Source organism: Chiloscyllium plagiosum, chromosome 19 (genome assembly GCF_004010195.1).
Source record: "Chiloscyllium plagiosum isolate BGI_BamShark_2017 chromosome 19, ASM401019v2, whole genome shotgun sequence".
Lineage (NCBI taxonomy): Eukaryota > Metazoa > Chordata > Chondrichthyes > Orectolobiformes > Hemiscylliidae > Chiloscyllium > Chiloscyllium plagiosum.
Window position 1 is genome coordinate 50,712,617 of NC_057728.1, and position 23,836 is coordinate 50,736,452.

The 23,836-nt window shown below is 43.6% G+C and overlaps 1 protein-coding gene across 1 annotated transcript in view; it reads left to right on the forward strand.

Moving 5' to 3' along the window:
* Window positions 1-1,427: 1,427 nt before the first annotated feature.
* cracr2aa (calcium release activated channel regulator 2Aa) overlaps window positions 1,428-23,836 on the forward strand; it is a gene marked incomplete at its 5' end in the record, with an annotated part of 78,278 nt that continues 55,869 nt past the window's right edge. The window contains 3 exons of the mRNA XM_043708892.1: window positions 1,428-1,511; window positions 10,701-10,812; window positions 19,113-19,287. Coding sequence (XP_043564827.1) covers window positions 1,428-1,511; window positions 10,701-10,812; window positions 19,113-19,287 — 371 coding nt within the window. The remainder of the gene's footprint in view (window positions 1,512-10,700; window positions 10,813-19,112; window positions 19,288-23,836) is intronic.

Genomic DNA, 23,836 nt, shown 5'->3' on the forward strand with positions numbered 1-23,836 from the left:
ACTTTCTGCCTATCGTCACAAAGAAAACCCATTCGCCAATTGGCAGCCAGCAGTTTCTCACATGATCATGATCATACTGATCATGACTAGATCATCTGGATCCATCGACACAAAAGAGAAATAACTTTTCTGCTTCTCCTCCCAGGGAGGCATTCACGAGAGGCTAGATGAGGCCTTGGTTTAATGGTCTCATTTGACGCACAGACGTTGAGGCCAAAACATTGAATGTGTTCAAGAGGAAGTTAGACGTAGTTCTTCGGGATAACGGGATCAAAGGGAATGGGGAGAAAATGGGAATGGAATATTGGTTTGGAAGATCCGCTATGCTCATATTGAATGGGGAACTAGGCTCAAAGAGCTGAATTATCTCCTCCTGTCCCTTTTTCGTAAGTTTCTGTCACAAACTCATTGCTTATGAATTAGATGCCTTTAGATGGAGATGAGAATTTCTCTTTTTTTTCAGAGAGTTGTCAGAGTATGGAATTCTTTTCCACTGAAAACGCTCAAGACATAGTCATTAAATTAATTCAAGGCTGAGTTAGAGAGACAAGGGAGTCAGCTATGTTGGGTGGGACATACAAGAAAGTGCAGTTGAGACCACAAATGGTTCATTCATGAACTTGTTGAATGTCGGAGCAGGCTTGAAGGGTCAAATAGCCTACACCTGCTCTTATGTTCTAAACGACAGCTCCTCCAATGGTGCAGCACTGTGCAGGGTCAGGCTGGCTTTTATGCTTAAGACTCAAACCTTCTAATTCACAACGAGAGGTTAATCTGAGATATATCTGGCCGTCCTTGAGAAAAGCCAGGCTTCTAAACAATAAAGACATTTCCTGTTGTATTTGATTTGAATGATTGGAACATTTTAGGCATAACGTCATCATTGCTCCATCCTCTTGTCATGTTGAGAATATGAATATAGAATGTTTTTTGTTCTTCTGGCTATTCTGTAATCTGGAAATAATTAGAAAGTAGACCAGGTCCGTAACTTGAGCAGGTATTTCTGAAACGTTATTGTACAGTATTGATTGCCTTTGCATTGTGCTGCTGAATGTTCAGGTTCTAAGCATTGGTAATGGAGTTAGTCAACTCAGTAAACAACAACGTTGTATTTGTTTGCTGCTCTTCTTCAACATTTAGTTTGTACTGAAGTCCAATTTATTGATAAAATAAAGTTTTCTGAAAAGGATTTTTTCCCTTTCCCAGACACCAGTTGAAAGAAAGAGGCTATTGCTTGGAATGTCAAAGACTAGAACGAGCCTGAAGTAGCCTTTATCTATTGGAACTGGACTAAGGAAGCTTTGGAACAAGTACCCTCGGCAGACATGACAAGTAAAGACCAAAGGGAGGGCGACAATGGTTTATCAGCACAGAGAGCTTTGGTAATGGCTGACGGGAAAAGCACTGAGCTGCAAAACCATGCACATTTGGCACTCCTGGAGAAATCCCGGGAATTCTTCCAGATCTGTGACCGAGAAGAGAAAGGATTTATTAACCGAGCAGATTTGCAGGTGAGATTTGGCAACCCGGATTTACAAAAGCTCAAGGAATGTCTGAAATTCAACAATGCATCCTTCAGCCAGCTTTCAAAATAATTCAAGCTGAAGCTTTATGTATTTCTGCTCCTCCCAATGTCTTGGATTCTTTTTCTGTCAGAGTACAACACTTTGTGCACAGCATCTCTTGCTCTTTGTCAGACAGGAAGCCAGGGCCTTACAGGTGATGACAGGCTATCAGTGAATGTTTCCCTTCAGGGGCATTTATAGCCATTTTGTACATTTAAGCCTTCATCGCCGTCATTGACAGAACAATATTCAGGAACAGGAGTCAGCCATTCAGCTCCTAAGGATGCATTCAGTCGGGATTGTGGCTGGCCTGTATAGAATCCCGACAGTGTAGAAAGAGGCCATTCAGTCCAATAAGTCTGCACTGATCCTCTGAAGAGCATCCCACATAGACCTACCTTACCCTGCATTTCCCACAGTTAATCTATCTAACCTGCAACCCCCTCTTTGACACTGTGGCCAACCCACCTAACCTGCACATCTTTGGACTGTGGGAAGAAACCAGATTACCCAGTGGAAACTCACGCAGACACAGGAGAACGAATTTATGTCAACTCTATACATCTACTTTTGTTCCCTTACTCTTAATACCTGTAACTATTAAAAATTAACCCTCCTGCCCCATCCCTGACCCCATCCACCTCAACAGCTTTCTGGGAGAGAGATTCAGATTTCCACTCTCCCACAATGTGGTTAAGTTCCTCCCTGGTGTCACCCCTAAACAACCTGGCTTGACTTTGATGGTTCTGCACCTTAGTTCTAAGCTCTCCTCACCCAAGAGAGCAATCAGTTTCTCGCTATCATCCCCAATGTATCCTTTACTCATCTCAACCATCTCAGTTACATCCCAACTTAAAGAGTGCAAGTCTAGTCTATACAATCAGTCCATTCCAATTGAATCACATCATTGTTATAGTGACAAAAACAGAAGTTGCTGGAAAAGCTCAGCAATTCTGAGGAAGGGTCACTGGACCCAAAAAGTTTACTCTGATTTCTCTTCACAGATGCCGCCTGACCTGCTGAGCTTTCCCAGCAACTTCTGTTTTTGTTTCTGATTTTCAGCATTCGCAGCTCTCTTGGTTTTTATCATTATGGTGAATTGAATTTGCACTTACACCAAAGCTAACATTCTTTTCTCATTCTTTCATTGGATGTGGGCACCTCTGGCAAGCACTAGCATTTATTCCCCTTGAACTGAGTGGCTTCCTACTTCCTCTTCAGAGGACAGCTAAAAGTCAGCCACATTGCTGAGGATCTGGAGTCACATGTAGGCCAGACTGGGTTAGGATGGCAGATTTCCTTCCCTACAGGACACTAGTGAACCAGATGGATTTTTCTTCATGACAATCAATGATAGTTTCATGGTCATCATCACTGAGACTAACTTTATGTTAATGCTTACCAAACTTTTGTCGCCATTTTAGCTTTTGAAAATTGCTGTGAGCCCAATTGGAGGAGAGAGCTGTAGGAAGAATGAGGCATTGAGGGATGTAGCAGAGGTTGTGGGAGACCTGTGAGTGAAGGGGCCGTGGGGGTGTGGGGGAATGGGGCGGGAGGGGGGAGCTTTTAAACCAACAGAGTTATTCAGTACAAGGTACTTTTGCTACTTCAGGATTCAGGCCTCAGGGATCAACCTGTTAACAACAATTGTGAGATTTAAAGGAGCCATGCACCTGCTGGTATGGCAGCCATTGCTGTCCGAAAACTCCTGATCTGAAAATTTCACAGTTCAACAATCTTTATATCCCAGATTTATTAATAGATTCAACTTGTATTTCCCAGCTGCTAAGGGGCTTGGGAGGGGGAGGGTGTTAGATTTTAACTCTGTTCCCAGATCCTCACCTTGGGGTCTTTGAATCACTGCTAGTTTGGGTTGAATCAGTAGCAAAATATCCATTCCTTCATTTTCCAGCAAATATTGCAATAGCCTTTTTGATATTTTTTCTTTGCACTTGACAGCCCCAAAATATCAGGGAAAAGGACAAACTGTTTGAGTTGAGTTGAATAATTTTCATTCCAGTTTGAACATTTCTGCAGATTTCCAGGAGGGGGCAATGGTTCTTTTATTGTGCAATTCTAAAATGTGATTGCTGAAATTTTTTGTAAGTGTTTTTAAGCTGTGATTACTGAGCCCTTTCTTGACTGGGTTTTTTTTCATTTTGTAATTCTGAAGGGGTAAGTAATTTTTGTGGTACTTGCAAATTGCCTGTTGAACACCAGACCTCGCACCTTGTAACAGTTGGATCCAACAGTGACCCTCGGAGTATTTTTGTTGCCTTTCATCTGGAATATTCCAGAGGATCTGGGAAATAAACCAGGTCATTATTGAATGACTATTCAGTCAGAACACACGCAAGCCAGAATCTAACAATATCAGTGCGGTTCATATCCTCACAATGAAATAATGGTCTTTATGCACAAACAGACGAGCTAGGAGTAGGAGTTGGCTATTCGACCCTTTGAGCTGCTGTAAATTCAGTAAGGTTATGGTTGATCCAGTTACTCCATGTTCCTGGTTATCTCCTGATAATTGTCCACCCCCCTCCTGATCAAGAATCAATTTACTTTGGCTGGATAAAGGTTCAAGGTCTCTGTTTCCACCACCTTTTGATGCTAAGAGTTCTAAAGATTCACAATCCACTGTGAGAAAAGAAATCACTTCTCCCCTCCATTTTAAATGGGCGACCCCTTCTTTTCTCAAACAGTGGATCCTTGTTCTAGATTCTCCCACAAGAGAAAACATCCGGTCCGCATCCATCTATCAAGAACCCTCAGGATTTTACATCTTTCGATCAAGTCACCTCTTAATCTTCTAAACTCCAGTGGGTATAAGCTTAGACTGGCTGACCAAAGGTGTGCAGCTTAGTTGGATTGGCCATGGTAAAATTGCACCGTAGTGTCCAGGGACATGTAGGCTAGATGGATTAGCCATGCTAACTGCAGGGTGAAGGGGATGGAGTAGGTGGTGTGTCTGGGTGTGTTGTTGTTCAGAGAGTTAGTGCAGGCTCAATGGGCCAAATGGCCTTTATCTGCACTGCAGGGATTCTATGACCCATTCAGATAAGGCAACCATTCTAGCTATGTTCCACAAAACCTTTTCTGAAACTGCTTCCAGCATATTTACATATTTCCTTAAATCAGAAGACCAGTACTGTACACAGTACTCCCAATGTGGTCTTGCCAATGCCCTGTATGACTGAAGACTAACCTTCCTAACCCACCAAAAATGATAACATGCTGAGAAAGGATACATTTTATCAGAGTTTTTAATCACTCAACAAGACAGCTGCAAGAATACAATTTCAAGGGGAAAACCAATGTACACAGTATAAGAGGAAAATGCTTATTGATTGGCCATTGTATACTGATCAGAAATGGTGTAACAATGGAGAATGTGCTGGGTAATGCTGACTGACAGTTAACTTCCAAATTTTGATTAAACTAGGAGGGTCTACTCTAGTTGGTTAAAAGTGTTGCCCTGAGGAATGAACTCGAAAATGCCCATTTAGTTGACTCAAAATGGGCACAGTAAATATCCATGTTCCTTCTGTCTGCAAAGAATACAGCAGTATTTATAAATAAGTTTAGTTTCCAGTGCACACAGACAACATATCCTTTAAACTGCATGACTGCACACGTGCGCAGCTGTTCTGATGTTCCATGCATATCATTTAGCGACACTGCGCTAATCAGTTCGGGGCATTGCTGTGCACTGGGTAAGAAAATTAGAAGGAGCACTGCTTACAGCTACGCTGCACTGTGAGCCTAGGTGACACTCTTAAATTGGTTGTCAGTGTAATTCATTGCACTGCCCTGCAAATTAAATCATTCCGGCTTTTACAGCACTGAAGCCAGCTTCACCTCAGCAACCCACTGGAACTGGCCTCTGCTGCCACTCCTGTCCAAGCTGCATTCTTCAGTCAGAATGGCCGCAATTTCCCACAGGAAAAATAACTTCCCACTTCTCCTGGACAGCATTCAGGAGAACCTCCAGGGAGGCATTACTGAACCATGATATTGCTTTCTCCCAGCTCTCTGAGGGGTTAGTAAGGGTGATAAGCAGAGGTTGGATCTGTGTTGCAGAGAGTGAAGTGCTGCCAGGATGCCAATTAAATATGGCCACCGGGAATTGGAGCTTAGAACCTGTAATCTGCCCACCTGCCCATCCACCTGCCTTCCTACCTGACTGCCAGCCTGCTCATCTGCCTACCTGACTGCCTGCGTTCCCACCTGACTGCCCACCTGCCCTCCTGACTACCTACTTGCCCACCTGCCGGCTCACCTGACAGTCCATACAAGGTCACAATATAAAAGAACAATAGTTTCATAATCTTTCCAGTTCCCAGGATAGTGAATTAAATACCTTATCTAGATCAGCTTTTAAACAAAAAGGTCAACTGCGTTCCATCATGAACACAATGATAGGTTTAGTGTCAATAAAGGTGTGAGAATTAATTAATGTACAGAGTCAGTATATATAGAAATATAAATGTTTATCACTATAAGTATTTCAAAATGTACATGCAATCGTGCACACACACACGCACACTCTTTCTTTCTCTCTTTCTCTCTCTCTCTCTCTCTCTCTCTCTCTCTATCTTCAGGAAAAGGGGAAGAACAGCTCCCCATTTCCACTTGGGGACCCTTCAGGACTCAATATCAAGTTCAACAATTTTAGGGCCTGAGCACCTTCTCCCATGTCCTTTAGCCATTCCTGAGGCCCTGTCAGGACAGCCAATACATTTTCACCTACTCATAGTCCCCATTATCAGCTTTTCTTTCACACTGCTATACTAGCATCCATCCATCTAACTGTTGTTCTCTCTTTCTGGACTCCATTCCCAGCTATCTCCTTACTCCTTTTCTCCACTCCTCACCCCCAACTCCGACCCGCTATTTTCAACATATATCACTTTTTCCCAGCTGCTATCAGTTCTGAAGAAGGGTCACTGGTTTCAAAACAAATTTTGCTTCTTTATCCACAGATGCTGCCAGACTGCTGAGTTACTCCAGCAATTTCTGTTCTTGTTACACAATTAGGAACACTGGCTCTCACTTAGTTCATCAGTCTCTGGAAAGTCCCTGGAGCAATCTTTAGCTGAAATGACATCACCTGGCATTGGGAAAGACCATCTAACGTGATAAAGACAGATATTTCCTTAGCTCTGGGGGTTAGAGAAACTTACCAATATCCCTTTAACAAATCTCTTTTGGTAAGAAATCTGGCACAACCAACCCTGTCAATACATTCATCCAAGTAGGGGATTGAGTGGGAATCTGCCTTTGTGATGACATTGAGCTTTCTGTAGTTGATATTGAATTTGGTTGAAGCATCTGGCTTTGGAACGACCATCTCTTGGGAACTCCTTTAAGGTGTGTTCCAACATGTATTAGATTTCTGTTTTCACCTAGACCTCTTTCTTAGGATGTCAGTTATAAGGATACTATTTTATAGGAAGGGACTCCCCTACATCCACACCATGGTTTGTCTCTAAAGATTCCTTTAAGTTCAGCAAGTAACCTGGTTAGGTCTTTTCATCCTTCTACCTCAAAATATCAAAGCATGATGTCTAACCTCACGCATACATCAGTATTAGTGAACTGCATAGGATGTGATTTAATTTGGAAACTATCTAGGCCCCAGTCTACCTTATCCTCAATAACCCTTTCATCTTCCACTATCAAAAGTCTCCTCAGAGCTTTGCTGAAAAAATGCAATATGCCTCCAGACTTGTGGAAATCTCTAGCCAGAGACCTCCCAATTTGGAGAAAACAAATTCGTAAAGAAGCTATCTCTGATGTGCGCAGTCAAGGTGGTCAAGTGCAAACAGTGGGAGGAGCATGCAAAAATCCAAGGATCCAATCCAGTCTCCCCTTCAAACACCACCTACCACCCCTACAGAAGGATGTGTGTATCTAGTACTGAACTGGTCACTAACGCTAGAGTGAGAGAAAATCATCCTCAGCCTTGAGGACTGCCGATGGAGAAGAATAATCCAACACAAATAGCCAATAGTTCACTCCAAAGAACTTTCCTCTGATTAGTTTCAGAGGTCCCCTTACATCATGGCTGTAACCTAATCTGAAAGGACTAAAGCCAGAAGGTGAAATTCGGACAGTACGTGGCAAATAGAATAAATTCCAGTCTTTTGTTCTAATCATGAAGATATTCAGATGCTTCCTCAATAACCTTCCCTCCACCATAAGGTTAGAAGTGGGGATGTTCGGTGATGATTGCACAATGTTCAGCACCATTCATGGTTCCTCAGATACTGAAGCTGTCCATTGTCATATGCAGCAAAACCAGCACAATATCCAGGCTTGGGCTGAAAGGTGATAAGTATCATTTGTGCCACACAAATACCATGCCATGACTACCCGCAGCAAGGGAGAATCTAACTATCAACCCCCTCGACTATCACAGAATCCCTCACAATCAACGTCCTGGTAGTTAAGAGTCACGGTTAGTAAGTTTGTGGTTGACGCCAAAATTGGTGGTATAGTGGATAGTGAAGAAGATTATCTAAGATTACAAAGGAATCTTGATCATTTGGACTAATGGGCTGAGGAGTGGCAGATGGAGTTTAATTTGGGTAACCTGTGACACAACTTTCAAAGCATTATGTACCTGAACCCCCAAGTGTCTCATACATGGAATTTGTGCTTGTTGTTGTGCCAAGCCTTGTCTTAGAATCCCTATAGTGTGGAAACAGGCCCTTCAGCCCAACCTGACCCTCCAAAGAGTAACCCACGCAGACCCATTCCCCTATCCTATATTTACCTAATGCACCTAACCTACACATCCCTGAACACTATGTGCAATTTTGCATGGCCAATTCACCTAACCTGCACATCTTTGGATTGTGGGAGGACACTGGACCTCTCAGAGGAAATCCGCACACACACAGGGAGAATGTGAAAACTCCACACAGACAGGCACCCAAGGCTGGAATTGAACCTGTGTCCCTGGCGCTGTGAGGTAGCAGTGCTAGCCATTGTGCCGTCCATAATTGTCTTTCTGAAATTTTCTCAAAGGTGTCTAATGACAACAGGAAAGTTGAAATGTGTTCCCCATGCGAAAAGATCAAATACCCCTGCTGTGTGCTACATGGCCGTCCACACCTTTGAATGCAAATTATTACATTCTGGTGATCTAATCACTCTAACCCACTCTAACTAGCATAACTCCACTAATTATCCTAATCTCACTAATTATCCTAATCTCCCTATTTATCCTTTCTCCACCTCTGGTGGTCACTCTACCTTCTTAGCTACTCTAACCCTCTCTAAAGATCCAATGCTAACCTCTGCTGATTGGACAGTCTTAATATTCATTTTTGCTGTGAATTGCGGTAAAGGTTTTTACCAAACCTTTTCAGAACAACTGTTCCACCTCTTAGTTTCTTCCATTACTCCATCTCTTAACCCTCAATGTGACCTTTTCACTTAATGTACAGTTAGAAAGCCAGCCGTTTCCTCATAATTTTCCATCAGCTGCCTTTTGGCTTGTATTTCCTTTATAGCTTTCCCTTGTACACTTGCCTCAGTGTTCTTTTTTATTTGTCCTGTGAAGGCTAAGTGCTTCTATTTTTAGTTCCAATTTGAGTTAATCTCTTTATCTATGAAAGCCTAGCCGTTGATACACTTCCTGTTTTCTCCTGACTGTAAGTTTTTTGATGTGTTCGCTCGCCAGTTTAAATATTGTCAAGGAAGCTTTTAATTATCCTCATTTTCTGCTATCAGCCTAGCAATTATCACAAGGGGATGTGCTTTAAGGAAAATCTTAAAACTGGGGACAGGGATGCAAATGTTGAGAGAAGGAATTCCAGAATTTATTGCTAAAGCACCTCGGGAGTGTTGCCCATCTCTGCCAGCTACTGCCCAGACTCTCAGCCATGCCTTCTGTCTCATCTGTTGGAGTCCACACTTGGCTTTTTAAAAAGACATTCATTCACAAGATGTGGGTATTCCTGGCCAGGCTGGCATTTATTACGCAACCGTAATTGCCTAGAAGGTAATGGCCCGGGAGTCACAAGTAGGCCAAACCAGGTAGATACAAACGTTTTCTTCCCTAAAAGTGAACCTGATGGATTTTCCCCAATAATGGGTCATTGGTAAACAGGAAAATCCACCATCTGGCCCTGGTGGGATTTGAACCCAGGTGCCACAGAGCATTAACATGGGCCTTTGCATTAATAACCTAGTTTAATACCATGAGGCCATTACTTCCCCTTGCTGCCTGTAGAACCGGAGAAGTGTGACAGCACAGAAAGAGGTCATTCGCCCCATTGTGTCTACACACGCTACTCATTCTAATCCAACTTTGCAGTTCCATTGCATAGCCTTGCAGGTTAAGGTATTTCAGGTACAGACCCAGGTTCTTTTTTTAAATGAGTTGAGGGTTTTCACCTCATCCCCCAAACTAGGCAATGGATTCCAGATTAATTTTATCAATGGGTGATAAAGGTTTCCTCATGTCTCCCCAAACCATCTACTGTCACCTTAAAACTGTGTCTCCAGTTAATTGACCTCACTGCTAGAGGAAACAAGTCTTCCTTGTCAGCTCCATTCAAGCCCTCTGTCATTTTGACCTATCTTACACTCTCCATGACCTTGATCTCACCCACCCTCACCTGTGTCAATTCTCAATTCCACATCACCCTTGCTCACTGACCTAAATCTGTACCCAGATCTGAATGCTTCACCTTAAAAATTCATAATTCCTGTGATCAAGTAGTTTTATTGTCTCATCCCTCCCTGTCACTGGTAACGTCTCTATACAAGTAGCTCATGAACCCCAGGTTAGTGCTCTGGAGACCCATGGCAGATAGATTTTTAAAACAAAACCTGGAATTGTAATGACAGTAAAATCCCATTTGGTTCACTAATATCCTTGAGAGACATCTAGCATCTTTACCTGATCTGGTCTAAATGTCATTCCAGATCCACAGCAATGTGGTGGACTCTTAACTACCCTCTGAATCAAGCCAATCAGATCAAAGGGCAATTAGGGGTGGGCCAGTCAGTGGAGCCAACAGCCCATGAATGGAATTTAAAAAATGGCATGTAAGCAGCTTGATTTTTGAAAGAAAATTAATCACAATAAACTTCTGAGAAAGATTTGTTTATTTGCAGCACCTTCAGACTGAGCTGTCCCTCAGTTCAAATGAACTCCAGGATGTGTTCGATGTCCTGGATGCTGATCAGAATGGCTCCCTGACCTTGGAGGAGTTTACCACAGGATTTAGTAAGTTCACAGCCTTAATTTCACCCTTAAATTTCTGTCAAGAGAGTTTATACCATGACAATTCTTGGACTTTTCTCTTTTCCATTTATCCATTCACGAAAAGTGGATATCACTGACTGGTCCAACATGTGTGGCCAATCCCTAATTTTTCTGGAGAAGGTGATGTCTTCTTGAACTGCTGCAATTCATTCAAGAACTAGAAGAACAAAGACAATTATAGCACAGGAACAGGCCCTTCGGCCCTCCAAACCTGCATCGATTCAGATCCTCTATCTAAACCTGCCATCTATTTTCTAAGGATCTGTATCCCTCTGCTCCCTGCCCATTCATGTATCTGTCTAGATACAGCTTAAGTGATGCTATCATTCCCACCCCTACCACCTCCGCTGGCAACGCATTCCAGGCACCCACCATCCTCTGCTTAAAGAACTTTCCCTGTATATCTCCCCTAAACTTTTCCCCTCTTACTTTGAACTTGTGACCCCCTACTAATTGAGACCTCCACTCTGGGAAAAGATTTCTTATTATCCACCTCTCATGATTTTGTAGGCCTCAATCAGGTCCCCCCTCAACTACAACCTTTCGAATGAAAATATTCCTAATCTAAACAACCTCTCCTCATAGCCTGCACCCTCCATAACAGGCAACATCCTGGTGAACCTCCTCTGCACCCTCTCCAAAGCATCCACATCCTTTTGGTAATGTGGCAACCAGAACTGTACACAGTATTCCAAATGTGGCCGAACCATAGTCTAATACAACTGTAACATGACCTGCCAATCTTGTACTCAATACCTCCTCCGATGATGGAAAGCATGCCGTATGCCTTCTTGACCACTCTACTGACCTGTGTTGCCACCTTCAGGGGTGGCACAGTGGTTAGCACTGCTGCCTCACAGTGCCAGAGACTTAGGTTCAATTCCCGTCTCAGGCAACTGTCTGTGTGGAGTTTGCACATTCTCCCTGTGTCTGCGTGGGTTTCCTCCCACAATCCAAAAACGTGCAGGTTAGGTGAATTGGCCATGCTAAATTGCCTGTAGTGTTAGGTGAAGGGGGGAATGGGTCTGGATGGGCTCCTCTTCGGAAGGTCGGTGTGGACTTGTTGGGCCGAAGGGCCTGTTTCCACACTGTAAAGTTATCAATGGACCTAAATACCCATATCTCTCTGAAAATTGCTTTTCCCCAGGACTTTTCCATTTACAGTATAGTTCACTCTTGAATTGCATCTTCCAAAATGCATCACCTCGCATGTGCCCGTATTGAACTCCATCTGCCAGTTCTCTGTCCATCTCTCCAATCTATCTATATTGTGCTATATTCTGTGACAGTCCCCTTCACTATCAGCTACTTCACCAACTACTTGTCACCTGCAAACTTGCTAATGAGGCAACCTTCACCTTCTTGCAAGTCATATTACAATCAACAGCAGTCCCAGCACAGATCCCTGTGGGACACCACTGGTCACAGGTCTCCATTTTGAGAAGCTCCCTTCCACTACTACTCTGTGTCTCCTGTTGTCCAACCAGTTCTCTATATATCTAGCTAGAACACCCTGGACTCCATGCGGCTTCACCTTCTTCATCAACCTACCATGGGGAACCTTATCAGATGCCTTACAAAGTCCATGTATATGACATCTACATCCTTTCCCTCATCAACCAACTTTGTCACCTCTTCAAAGAATTCTATTAGGTTTGTAAGACATGCTCTTCCCTGCACAAAACCATGCTGCCTATCACTGATAAGCCCATTTTCGTCCAAATGGGTATATATCCTATCCCTTAGTATCTTCTCGTAGCTTCCCTATCATTAACGTCAGGCTCACAGGTCTGTATTTACCTGGATTATTCCTGCTACCCTTCTTAAACAAGGGGACAACATTAGCATTTCTCCAGTCCTCTAGGACCTCTCCCATTTTCAAGGATGCTGCAAAGATATTAAAGTAGGTCCCTACAGTGTGGGAACAGGCCTTTCAGCCCAACAAGTCCACACCAACTCTCCGAAGTGTAACCCACCCAAACCCATTTCCCTCTGACTAATGCACCTAACACCGTGGGCAATTTTGCATGGCCAATTCACCTGACCTGTATGATTTTGGACTATGGGAGGAAACAGGAATACCTGGAGGAAACCCATGCAGACAGTTGCCCGAGGCTGGAATCGAACCCAGGTTCCTGGTGCTGTGAGGCAGCAGTGCTAATCATTGAACCACTGTGCCGTCCTTATCTGTTAAAGCCCCAGCTATTTCCTCTCTCGCTTCCCTCAGTAACCTGTGATAGATCCCATTTGGACCGGTGACTTGGCCACCTTAATGCCTTTTAGAATACACAACAATTCCTTCCTCCTTATGCCGACTTGACCGAGAGTACTCAAAGCTCTATCCTTAACTCAACATCCACCATTTCCCTCTCCTCGGTGAATACCGATGTAAAGTACTCGTTAAGAATCTCACCCATTTTCTCTGACTTCAAGCATAGCTTTCCTCCTTTGTCCTTGAGTGGGCCAACCATTTCCCTTGTTACCCTCTTGCTTCTTAAATATGAATAAAAGGCTTTGGGGTTTTCCTTAACCCTGCTCACTAAGGATATCTCATGACCCCTTCTAGCCCTCTTAATTCCTCATTTCTGATTGATCCTGCATTCCCAATATTCTTCCAAAGCTTCATCTGTCTTCAGTCGCCTAGACCTTATGTATGCATCTTTTTTCCTCTTAGCTAGTCTCTCAATTTCACCTGTCAGCCATGGTTCCCTAATGTTGCCATTTCTATCCCTCTTTTTCACAGGAACATATCTCTCCTGAACTCTAATCAACCTCTCACATATCGAATGTGGATTTCCCTTCAAAAAGCTGCTTCCTAATCTACATTCCTCAGCTCCTGCCGAGTTTTGATACAGTTGGCCTTCCCCCAACTTATCCCTCTTCCTTTAGGACCACTCTCATATTTGTCCATGAGTATTCTAAAATTATTGCATTGTGATCACTATTCCCAAAGTAATCCCACACTGAAACTTCAACCACCTGGCTGGGCTCATTCCCCAACACCAGGGCCAGTATGGCCCCTTCACAAGTTGGACTATTTACATACTGCTCTAGAAAACCCTCCTGGATGCTCCTTACAAATTCTGCTCCATCCAGTCCTCTAACACCAAGTGAAACCCAGTCAATATTGGGAAAATTAAAATCTCCTATCACCATTACCCTGTTGCTCCGACATCTTTCCACGATCTCTCTACATATTTGTACCTCTACCTCATGCTTGCTGTTGGGAGGCCTGTAGTACAATCCCAACATTGTTACTGCACCCTTCCTATTTCTGAGTTCTGCCCATATTGCCTCACTGCTCAAGTCCTCCATAGTGCCCTCCTTCAGCAGCTGTGATATTTTCTTTGACCAGAAGATTCGATGTAGATAGACCCACAATGCCATTAGGGAGGGAATTCCAGGATTTTGACAGTGAAGGAATGGTGATATATTTCCAAGGCAGGATGGTGAGTGGCTTGGAGGGGAACTTGCAGGTAATGGAGTTCCCATGTATTTGCTGCTCTTATACTTTAGGATGGTAGGAGTCACAGGTGCTGGTGAAGAAGCCTTGGTGAGTTTCTAGCGCATCTTATAAGTGAAATACACACTCTTGCTACTGAGTGCTGGGAGTGGGTGTTTGTGGATGTGGTGCCAATCAAGTGGGCTACTTTGTCCTGGATGGTGTCAAGCTTCTTGACTGTTGTTGGAGCTGCACCCATCAAAGCAAGTGTGGAAAATTCATCACATTCCTGCCTTGTGCCTTGTAGGTGGTGGACAGGCTTTGGAGAGTCAGGAGAGGATATGGTATAAGTGGTATTGGCACTGGACATAACAGCCTAAAGAGTTTTCATGAGACTTTGTTGGCTTTTTAGGTCTAATTTGGCAAATTTAGCTAATTCAGTATAAAAGATTGAAGAACTTTAATCGAAAATCGAGCTTCTTGTGTTCATCTAAAGAAAACGTGTGCAGGAAGTTTACTCCCCGATCATGTTAATCCAATCAAACCAGTCACCAGGATGAAGTTTCTGATAATTGTGCTCATTTGCATACTTCTGAGAACTCAACGTTTAACATTAAAAATTAAACCTCTTTTCTTTCTGTACACAATGGGCCGCATTTTAAACTCCCCTCAGGTGGTTGTAAATTTGTGGCACGTGGAGGTGGGTCATACATGTGCAAAGTATCCTGCCCGCTGTTTACTTGTCCACTCCTGCCCTCACTGTGGTATTTCCCATGGCACAGCTGGCAGCCCACCTACCAGTGGGTTAATTCAGGATGGTACATAAGTGGTCAACGCCAATCTAAAGGCCTCACTGCAATGCTGTTGGGATTCTACCTGAAGTGGGTGATGTCCACTCCAAGAGGGTGACTTTCATTGTGTGGGTTTGTGGTAGACTTGGCAGGGGAGCGATCCCCGTTTTATTGGAACCCCCTTAACCCTTTTGAGGCTTTCTCCCAGCAAGGTGTTACACTCTCCTGTCTTCCATCTCCCTCTCAAACTGTGTTGTCTCTCCTCATCCTCCCATCCCCATCACCCAGGCATGTCAGTTGGTATCTAGAGAGCTTCCTGACTCCCCTACTAGGGTGAGGAACAGGATATTCAGTACTTCATACAGTTCAACTCAATATCACAAATGGACATGTTTCAAAATTACTAATGTATTAACTATTAGCTATTAATTTATGAGGAAACTGCACACCAGTTTAATAAGTAAATGATCATGTTTATATTTTTAAAGCCCTTTGAGTTATTGACAGGTTGTACACAGTCGATGGACTGGATACACTGAGTAAACTGATAAACGCATGTTCAGCTGGGTTATTGAAACTGTGCCAGGGTACACCAAGGGATATGTTGTAATGCAAACAGAAAGTTCTCAAAACTTTGACTGATTGTGCTTAGTCAAGGTGGATTTGCCAGTCTGCCAGGTAGAAGTGTGTTTGAGTGATAACTTGCAAAAAAGCATCATATCAGAAAGCTCACTCAGTTACCCAAAGTGGAAACTCCTGGCAAACATTTTCAGATGAGTGAAGACTAAAGAAAAGGTAAAACTGCAAGATATTGAGGAAAAACACTCTTGGAAGCAGATGGATTTTACAGTGTGCTTTCCATTGTGTTCCAAAGTATATGTGGCATCACATTGAATTGATGTAGGACGGAAAATTACAGGACGGCTGGGCAGATGGCTCCCTCAAGGGGGTAGAAAAGACAATGGCAAGCCAACAGACATAGAACAGACATATTCACTGTGGGCGGCTAAATTAGAGCAGAGTGCGACTTCTGCCCCTCAGTGGCCGGAGGCCGAACTCTCTTGAGTGGTCCTAACAGTGCTCACACATGGTAATGGTGATTGTTAGGACCCCATAGAGGTTGCTGGATCAATCCCGGAGTGAGGTATGCTGGGGATTTTGGTCAGGTTGTGTTTTTTTTGGTAGGGGGATGGAATTGGAGTAAGTTTTAATGTATGTACAGGTAGAAAGGAAGAAGGTACTGTTATCTTAAGGGACATGCCACTTAAGGGACATGCCACTGAGGGACAAAAGGCACATCCTGAAGGGAAAAAGTAAAGATTGCAGATGTTAGAGATCAATAGGTAGATGAAGGTGGGAGGTAATGGTGATAGCTTAGAGAAGAGGGTGGAGCCGACAGATGGGAAGGAAGATGCCGAGTTGGAGGGTTGGATCTGGGATAAGGTAGAGTGAGGGGAAATGAGGAAACTGCTGAAATCGACACTGATTCCGTGTAGTTTGAGGGTCCCAAGGAGGAAAATGAGGCATTCTTCGTCCAGGCGTCAGATGGCTAAAATCTGATAGTGGAGGAAGCCCAAGACTTGCATGTCCTTGGCAGAGTGGAAGTGGGAGTGGGAGTTGAAGTGTTCAGCCACAGGGCAGTGGGGTTGTTTAGTGCTTGTGTCCCAGGGATTTCTCTGAAATATTCCACAAGTTGGCATCCTGTCTCCCCAATGTACAGGAGACCACATCAGGAGCAATGGACAAGTAGATGATGTACGTGGAGGTGCAGGGAAATTTCTGCCTGATGTAGAAGGATCCTTTGGGGCAGAGGTGGAGGAATTGCGGAGTAAGGGATAGCATTCAACTTCTGATCTACTTCAAACCGACTGACTCCCACAGCTACCTGGACTACACCTCCTCCCTACCTACCTCCTGTAAAAACATTATCCCTTATTCCCAATTCCTCTGCCTCTGCCGCATCTGCTCCCAGGAGGACCAATTCCATCACGGAACATCCAGGATGGTCTCCTTCTTCAAGAACCACAATTTCCCCTCCCACATGGTCAACGATGCCCTCCAGCACATCTCCTTCACTTCCCGCACCTCCACCCGTGAACCCCACACCTCCAATTGGAACAAGGACAGAATGCCCCTGGTCCTCACCTTCTACCCCACAAACCTCCAGTTACAATGCATTGTCCTCCACCATTTACATCACCTATAAACAGACTCCACGACCAGAGACATATTTCCCTCCCCACCCCTATGTGCTTTCCACAGAGACCATTCCCTCCGTGACTCCCTAGTCAGGTCCATGCCCCCCCCACCAACCCACCCTTCACTCCCGACACCTTCACTTGACACCGCAAGAGGTATAATACCTGCGCCCACACCTCCCCCCTCACCTCCATCCAAGGACCCAAAGAATCCTTTCATATCTGGCAGAGATTTTCCTGCACCTCCACACACATCATCTATTTGTCCATTGCTCCTGATTTGGTCTTCTGTACATTGGGGAGAAAACTTGCAGAACGTTTCAGAGAACATCTCTGGGACACCTGCACCAACCACCCTACCACCCTGTGGCTGAATACTTCAACTCTGCCTCCCACTCCACCAGGGATATGAAAGTCCTTGACCTCCTCCACCATCAGATTCTGGTCACCTGGTGGAAGAACGCCTCATCTTCTGCCTTGGGACCCTCCAAACACACGGGCTCAATGTCCACTTCAGCAGTTTCCTCATTTCCCCTCCTCCCACCTTATCCCAGATCCAAGCCTCCAACTCGGCACCACCATCTTGAACTATCCTACCCGTCCATCTTCCTTCCCACCTATCGGCTCCATCCTCCACTCTGACTTATCACCATCACCTCCCCCCCACCTTTATCCACCTATCGCATTACTAGCTACCTTCCCTTCAGCCGCAGTCTCCTCTCATTTATCTCTCAGCCCCCTTGCCCGCCCCACCCCGCATTCCTGATGAAGAGCTTATGCTCGAAACGTCGATTCTCCTGCTCCTTCGATGCTGCCTGACTGGCTGTGCTTTTCCAGCACCACACATTTTGACCCCCCTAGCCCACTTCTTAAAAGGAAACAAGCTACACCAACGTCAGTTTTTTCAATTAACCTGTATGGATATGCTATGACTCATCTCGAGAGCGAGTGGGTCTTGAACCTGGAGTGTCATGTTTTAATTATTGGAATGCTACCACCGAATTGTAACAGCCGTGTGCTGTAATTGCTTTGAATTGACCTGTTCTGATATCCCAGGGCAGGTGGCCCTTGACCCCAAACCCTCCAGCCTAAAGGCAGTGGCACCACCATTGTACCGCAGAAATCCCTATGCCTATTGTATTATGGCAGGTGCAGTGTAATATCGGGATAATGGAGATTTTAACAAGCTGAAGACAAGAAATTGCTGGAGAAACTCAGCAGGTCTGGCCATATTTGTGGACAGGAAGCAAAGTCAATGTTTCAGGTCTCTCCATAGGTACTGCCAAAGTTTCTCTCTGTAGATGCTGCCAGACCTGCTAAGTTTCTCCAGCACATTCTGATTTTGTTTCAGACCTTCCGCAGTTCTGTGTTTGATTTTAGCAAGCCCCAATTGAACCTTAATTATTGATTTATATTTGGAGGGTGGGCTGTTGACTTCAACACCCACGTTATTATGGGGCTGAGCTTGTGACCGAGTGTTGTGTGAGTGAGAACGTGGTGGGGTGAGAACCTGCTCTGTTTACAAGCCCTTTCCACCATCAAAAACACAACCAGCAAGGGCACGTAATATCTGTCCATAGCGAGACTGTACTGAGTCAGTTAATGGACAGCCATCATCTGAATTAGACATTCGATTGAACCAGAAAGTGCCTGTTCCTAAACTGCTGAAGAGCAATTTATGGCAATGTAAAAGAGGACTGTGAGACCAGCAAAGTGACTCCTGCACTGAGCCAGTAAGGGAACAATGGGCTGAAGAGTCCCTTTTCTTGCTGTAATCACTCCATGATATATTTACTGACTGAGAAATATTTGGAATTTTCACACATTCAGGTCAGTTCCTGTTTGGAGAAAAGACAATTGTAGACAAGTTAAAGAGAAGCCAGGATCAGCCTGAGAGCCTGTACCTGAATCAATGTACCCAACAGTTGGTAACAGCTGATGATGAGGAGGAGCACCACTTCCAAACCATGATGGAGAACCTGGGAGCAAGGAGCCTCTTTAAAGAGTGAGTGAAACATTGCATCACACAAGCAGATATTTGTGGCTGTGTTTTCCTGGGAGGATTTGACATTACACCTGCAAGCATGTTCAATGGATAATAGGGAAGGCAGGTGGAACATTGGCTTTTATTTCATGGTGAATGGAGTACACACGTAGGGAGATTTTTGCTAAAATTATTACAAGGCATTAGTCAGAATACACTTGGAATACGGTGGAAGTTTCAGTCTCTTTATCTAAGGAGAGATATATTGGCATTGGAGACGGTTCAGACAAAGTTCATTCCAGTTATAGAGGGATGTTCTTATGAGGTGAAGTTTGTAGTAGGTTGGGCTTGCACTCATCAGAGTCCAGAAGAATGACAAGAGACTTTATTGAAACACACACGATTCTTAACCGGTCTTAACCAGATAGATGCAGAAAGGATATTTCCCTTTGTGACAGAGACTTGGACCAGAAGGAATAATCTCAGAGTCATCCATTTAAGATAGAAATGAGGAGAAATTTATTCTGTCACAGGGGATTGAATCTAGGGAATTCTTTACTGCAGAGGGCTGTGAGGCGTTAAGTATGTAGCTAGACCCATTTTTAATCAGGAAGCGAATCAAGGAAGGAGACTAGAGTTGAGGATTATCAGATCAGCTATGATCTCATTGAACAGCAAAGCAAACTTGATGGATTGAATGGCTAATACTGCTCCTGTGTCTTATGGTCTAACAGAAATGCTCAACTCATTTAATTGAACAAAGTTGTTGATAACTGTTTGCCATTTATGTGGTTGGAATATATCTTTTAAAAAAGTATTTATTGAGTCAATTACAGGGAACATAGGGGCAGGAGGAGGCCATTCAGCCCATCAGGCCTGTTCCAACATTCAGTAAGATCATAGCTAATATTGATGTGGTCTCATCTCCACCTCCCTGTCCTCCCCCAATAATTCTTTGTCTATTAAATATCTAATTCAGCCATGAATGGATGTAAAGAGCGAGCCTCCAGAAAATTCCATATTCTAAAGATCCTCTGACAGAAAAAAATTCTCAATCCTGTCTTAAATTGCGAACCCAGATTCTTGGTATTAATCTCAGCTACAAGAGGAAACATTGTACTGGTCCAGTTCCCTCAAGATCTTACATATTCCAGAAGGGAATCAAATGAATCTTTCCTGTACTGCTTCTAATGCCATTATATTGTCTTTTAACTGATGACACCAAAACTGTATGCAGTAACTCTAGATGTGGTCTTACCAGGGTCCTGTACCACTACAATAAATCTTAAAAACTTAGCTTAAATCTATATTTTATTCCCTTTGTAAAAATCACCCATATTCCATTCTCACTTGTGCCCTTAAGCATTAGCTGTGGGTCAGAGGCTGTATCTCTTGTCCAGCTTTCAACTTTGTGATTTTTAAAAATTCCTGCCAACATCAACAAATTATATTTATAAAGCTGTGACTTAGTAAGACACCTCAAGGTACCTAACAGGAATAACATCAGACAAAACGTAATGCTGAACTACAGGGGGAAGCAGACAAGAAGATTTTAAGGGTTGTCTTAACGGCGTTGTGAGAAGTAAAGAGTTAGAAAGGTTCAGAGAAGGTTAATTCCAAATTTTAGGATTCAGGCTGTTGAAGGCACTTCCTCTCCCCGGCCCACTCCATGAACAAAGAGAACGGAATTATGTTTCCCACTTTCTTCTCCCTCTGTCATAATGTGAGTGTCTGTGTGTGCTCATGTGTGTGCGCGCATCTGTATGTGTACGTGCATGCGTACGTGCGTACATGCGTGTGTGTGTGTGTGTGTGTGAGAGAGAGAGAGAAAGAGTGTGTGTGTTAACAAAGGGACTGGAGTTTTGGATAGTAGTTTCCTAGAATCATACAGCTGTACAGCATGGGAAAAGATACTTCGGTCCAACCCGTCCATGCTGGCCAGATATTCTACATTAATCTAGTCCCATTTGCCTGTATTTGGCCCATATCCCTCTAAATACTTCCTATTCATGTACCCATTCAGATACCTTTTAAATGTTGTAAGTGTATCAGTCTCCACCGCTTCCTTTGGCAGCTCATTCCAGACAGCCTCTGTGTTAAAAAGATGCCCCTCAGATCCCTTTTAAATCTTTCAGCTCTCATTATGCCCTCTAGTTATGGACTCCCTTACCCTGGGGCAAAGACATTGGCTATACACTCCATCCATGCCCCCCCATGATTTTACAAAGTTATATAAGGTCACTCCGCATCCTCCAATGCTCCAGGTAAAATAGTCCCAGCCTATTCAGCCTCTCCCTCTAGCTCAGGCCCTCCAACCCTGGCAACATCCTTGTAAATCTTTTCTCAGCCTCTTCAAGTTTCACAACATCTTTCCGATAGCAGTAATATAATATGCCAATAGTTTATAACTATTTACCTGTAGCCAGAGTCTGATTACTTTTAATAAATAGTGATTCCTGTTCGGTACAGAAACCCAGTATGTATTTTTAATCAATTTGGTTTCAAAACACTTTTGTGTATTATTAAACATCTTTAACTTCAGTGGTGACTGCAGGAATAGTGAGGCTTGGTTTCCTATAAGCTATCTCAGTGAATCATGACATTGGAATATGTTCGGACAACTCCTTAAACCGTCTGTCCGGTTTGGACGCAAGATATTTTTTATCATAATGTATACCCATTTAGATACAGGGATTGGTAAAGTAGAATTTTATGCAGGGGTAATGTACAATTTGTAGACTAGCCATGGCTTAGTTGGAATATTTTCACCTCTTAAAGATTTGAGGTCAAATCCTACTCTAGAATGTAAACATGAACATCAAGGCTGGCACTCCAGTGCAGTACTGATGGAGTGCTGTACTGTCAGAGGTGCTGATGAGATGTTCAATTGAGAATTCAAGGTGGCATTAGTTGGTTACTTAAATAGAAATATTGTGCAGAGTTACAGGGAGAGGATGGGAAAGTAGAATTAAATTATAGTGCTCTCAATCAACAACCTCGAGCATCAGAGGCTGAGGGGTGACCTTATAGAGGCTTATAAAATCACGAGGGGCATGGATAGGGTAAACAGACAAGGTCTTTTCCCTGGGTGGGGGAGTTCATAACTAGATATGGACTAGAGGGCATAGGTTTAGGGTGAGAGGGGAAAAGTATAAAAGGGACCTAAGGGGCAACTTGTTCATGTGGAGGGTGGTGCGTGTATGGAATGAGCTGCCAGAGGAAGTGGTGGAGGCTGGTACAACTGCAACATTTAAAAAGCATCTGGATGGCTATATGAATAGGAAGGATTTGGGGGATATGGGTCAAGCGCTGGCAAATGGGACTAGATTAGGTTAGGATATCTGGTCAGCATGGACGAGTTGGACCGAAGGGTCTGTTTCTGTGCTGCCCATCTCTATGACTCTCTGACTGATTATCTGGCCATTATCTCATTGCTGATGAAAAAGGAAGGTTATATTAAAGGAGGAAAGTAAGTCTTGAGGAGGAGATGTGTGTACTCAACTATTTATTCCTTCAGTGTGGTGACCAGAACTGCACACAGTTACTCCATGGTTCTTATGACCGCACCAAAGTTCAGTACAGCTCTAACATATTCCCACAAGCCTGTCCAATTCAGACTGATGGTGAACTCAATGTATTGGGGGTTATAGTCGTGTCAGTGAAATAATGCAAAGTTGCAGATTGAAAATGTGACTTGCAATCTGCCTTTATAAGCGCTGTGCACGTCAGAATGATCCAATTGTTTGAGTCTTGTTAAGAATGTTATGCTCATCAGGACAAATGCAAGAATCCCAAATCTTGAACAATTACAACAATTTTAAACTACTTTAAGATTCTCCCAGTGTTTTTATTTTCAGGCAGTACCCTATGTTGCTGAAAGAGGTCACTGAAGAAATGCTGTAGCCTCCAGGTAACAATTTCCAGTTCTCCTTAAACATCTCTCGGAGGAGAATGTGGTTGTAAATACTAGGAGGCAACCTGTCAGTTGCAATAAACTAAATGAACATTGAGAAGCAAGGACAGCCAGTATCGATTTGTTACAGGCCATGCATGTTTAACAAATGACTTTAATTAAAAAATGACATCTGGAACACCAGGAATGCCATTGATATGGAACCACAGAAAGGATACAGCACAGGAAAAGGCCCCTTGCCTTTTATGCCCATTCCAGCACTCTGCAACAGCAACACATCGGGTCTTACGACCCTGCTCTTTTCCTCTAGCTCTGTTTTCTGTTTTCTCTCTCCTCAGCTGCTCATCCAAATCCCTTTTGAAAGTCATCATCTTCAATCACATTCTCAGATAGTATACTCTAGATCCTAACCACTTGCTTGTAGGTTTAGATTAGGATTGATATAGGGCTGTGAGGAGAGAGCAGGAATTAGGATTGATCTGAGATTGTTACAGGGTAATGGGAAGAGAATGAGGCAATTAGTTTGGAATTGATACAGGGCTATTGAGAGAGTGAGACAGTGGGATTAGTTTGGGTTTGATACTGGCTTTTGGTGAGAGGTGGTAGAGTGAGGCAGACGTTTTGAGTTGGATATGTTCTCTTTCAGTGCAATAGAAA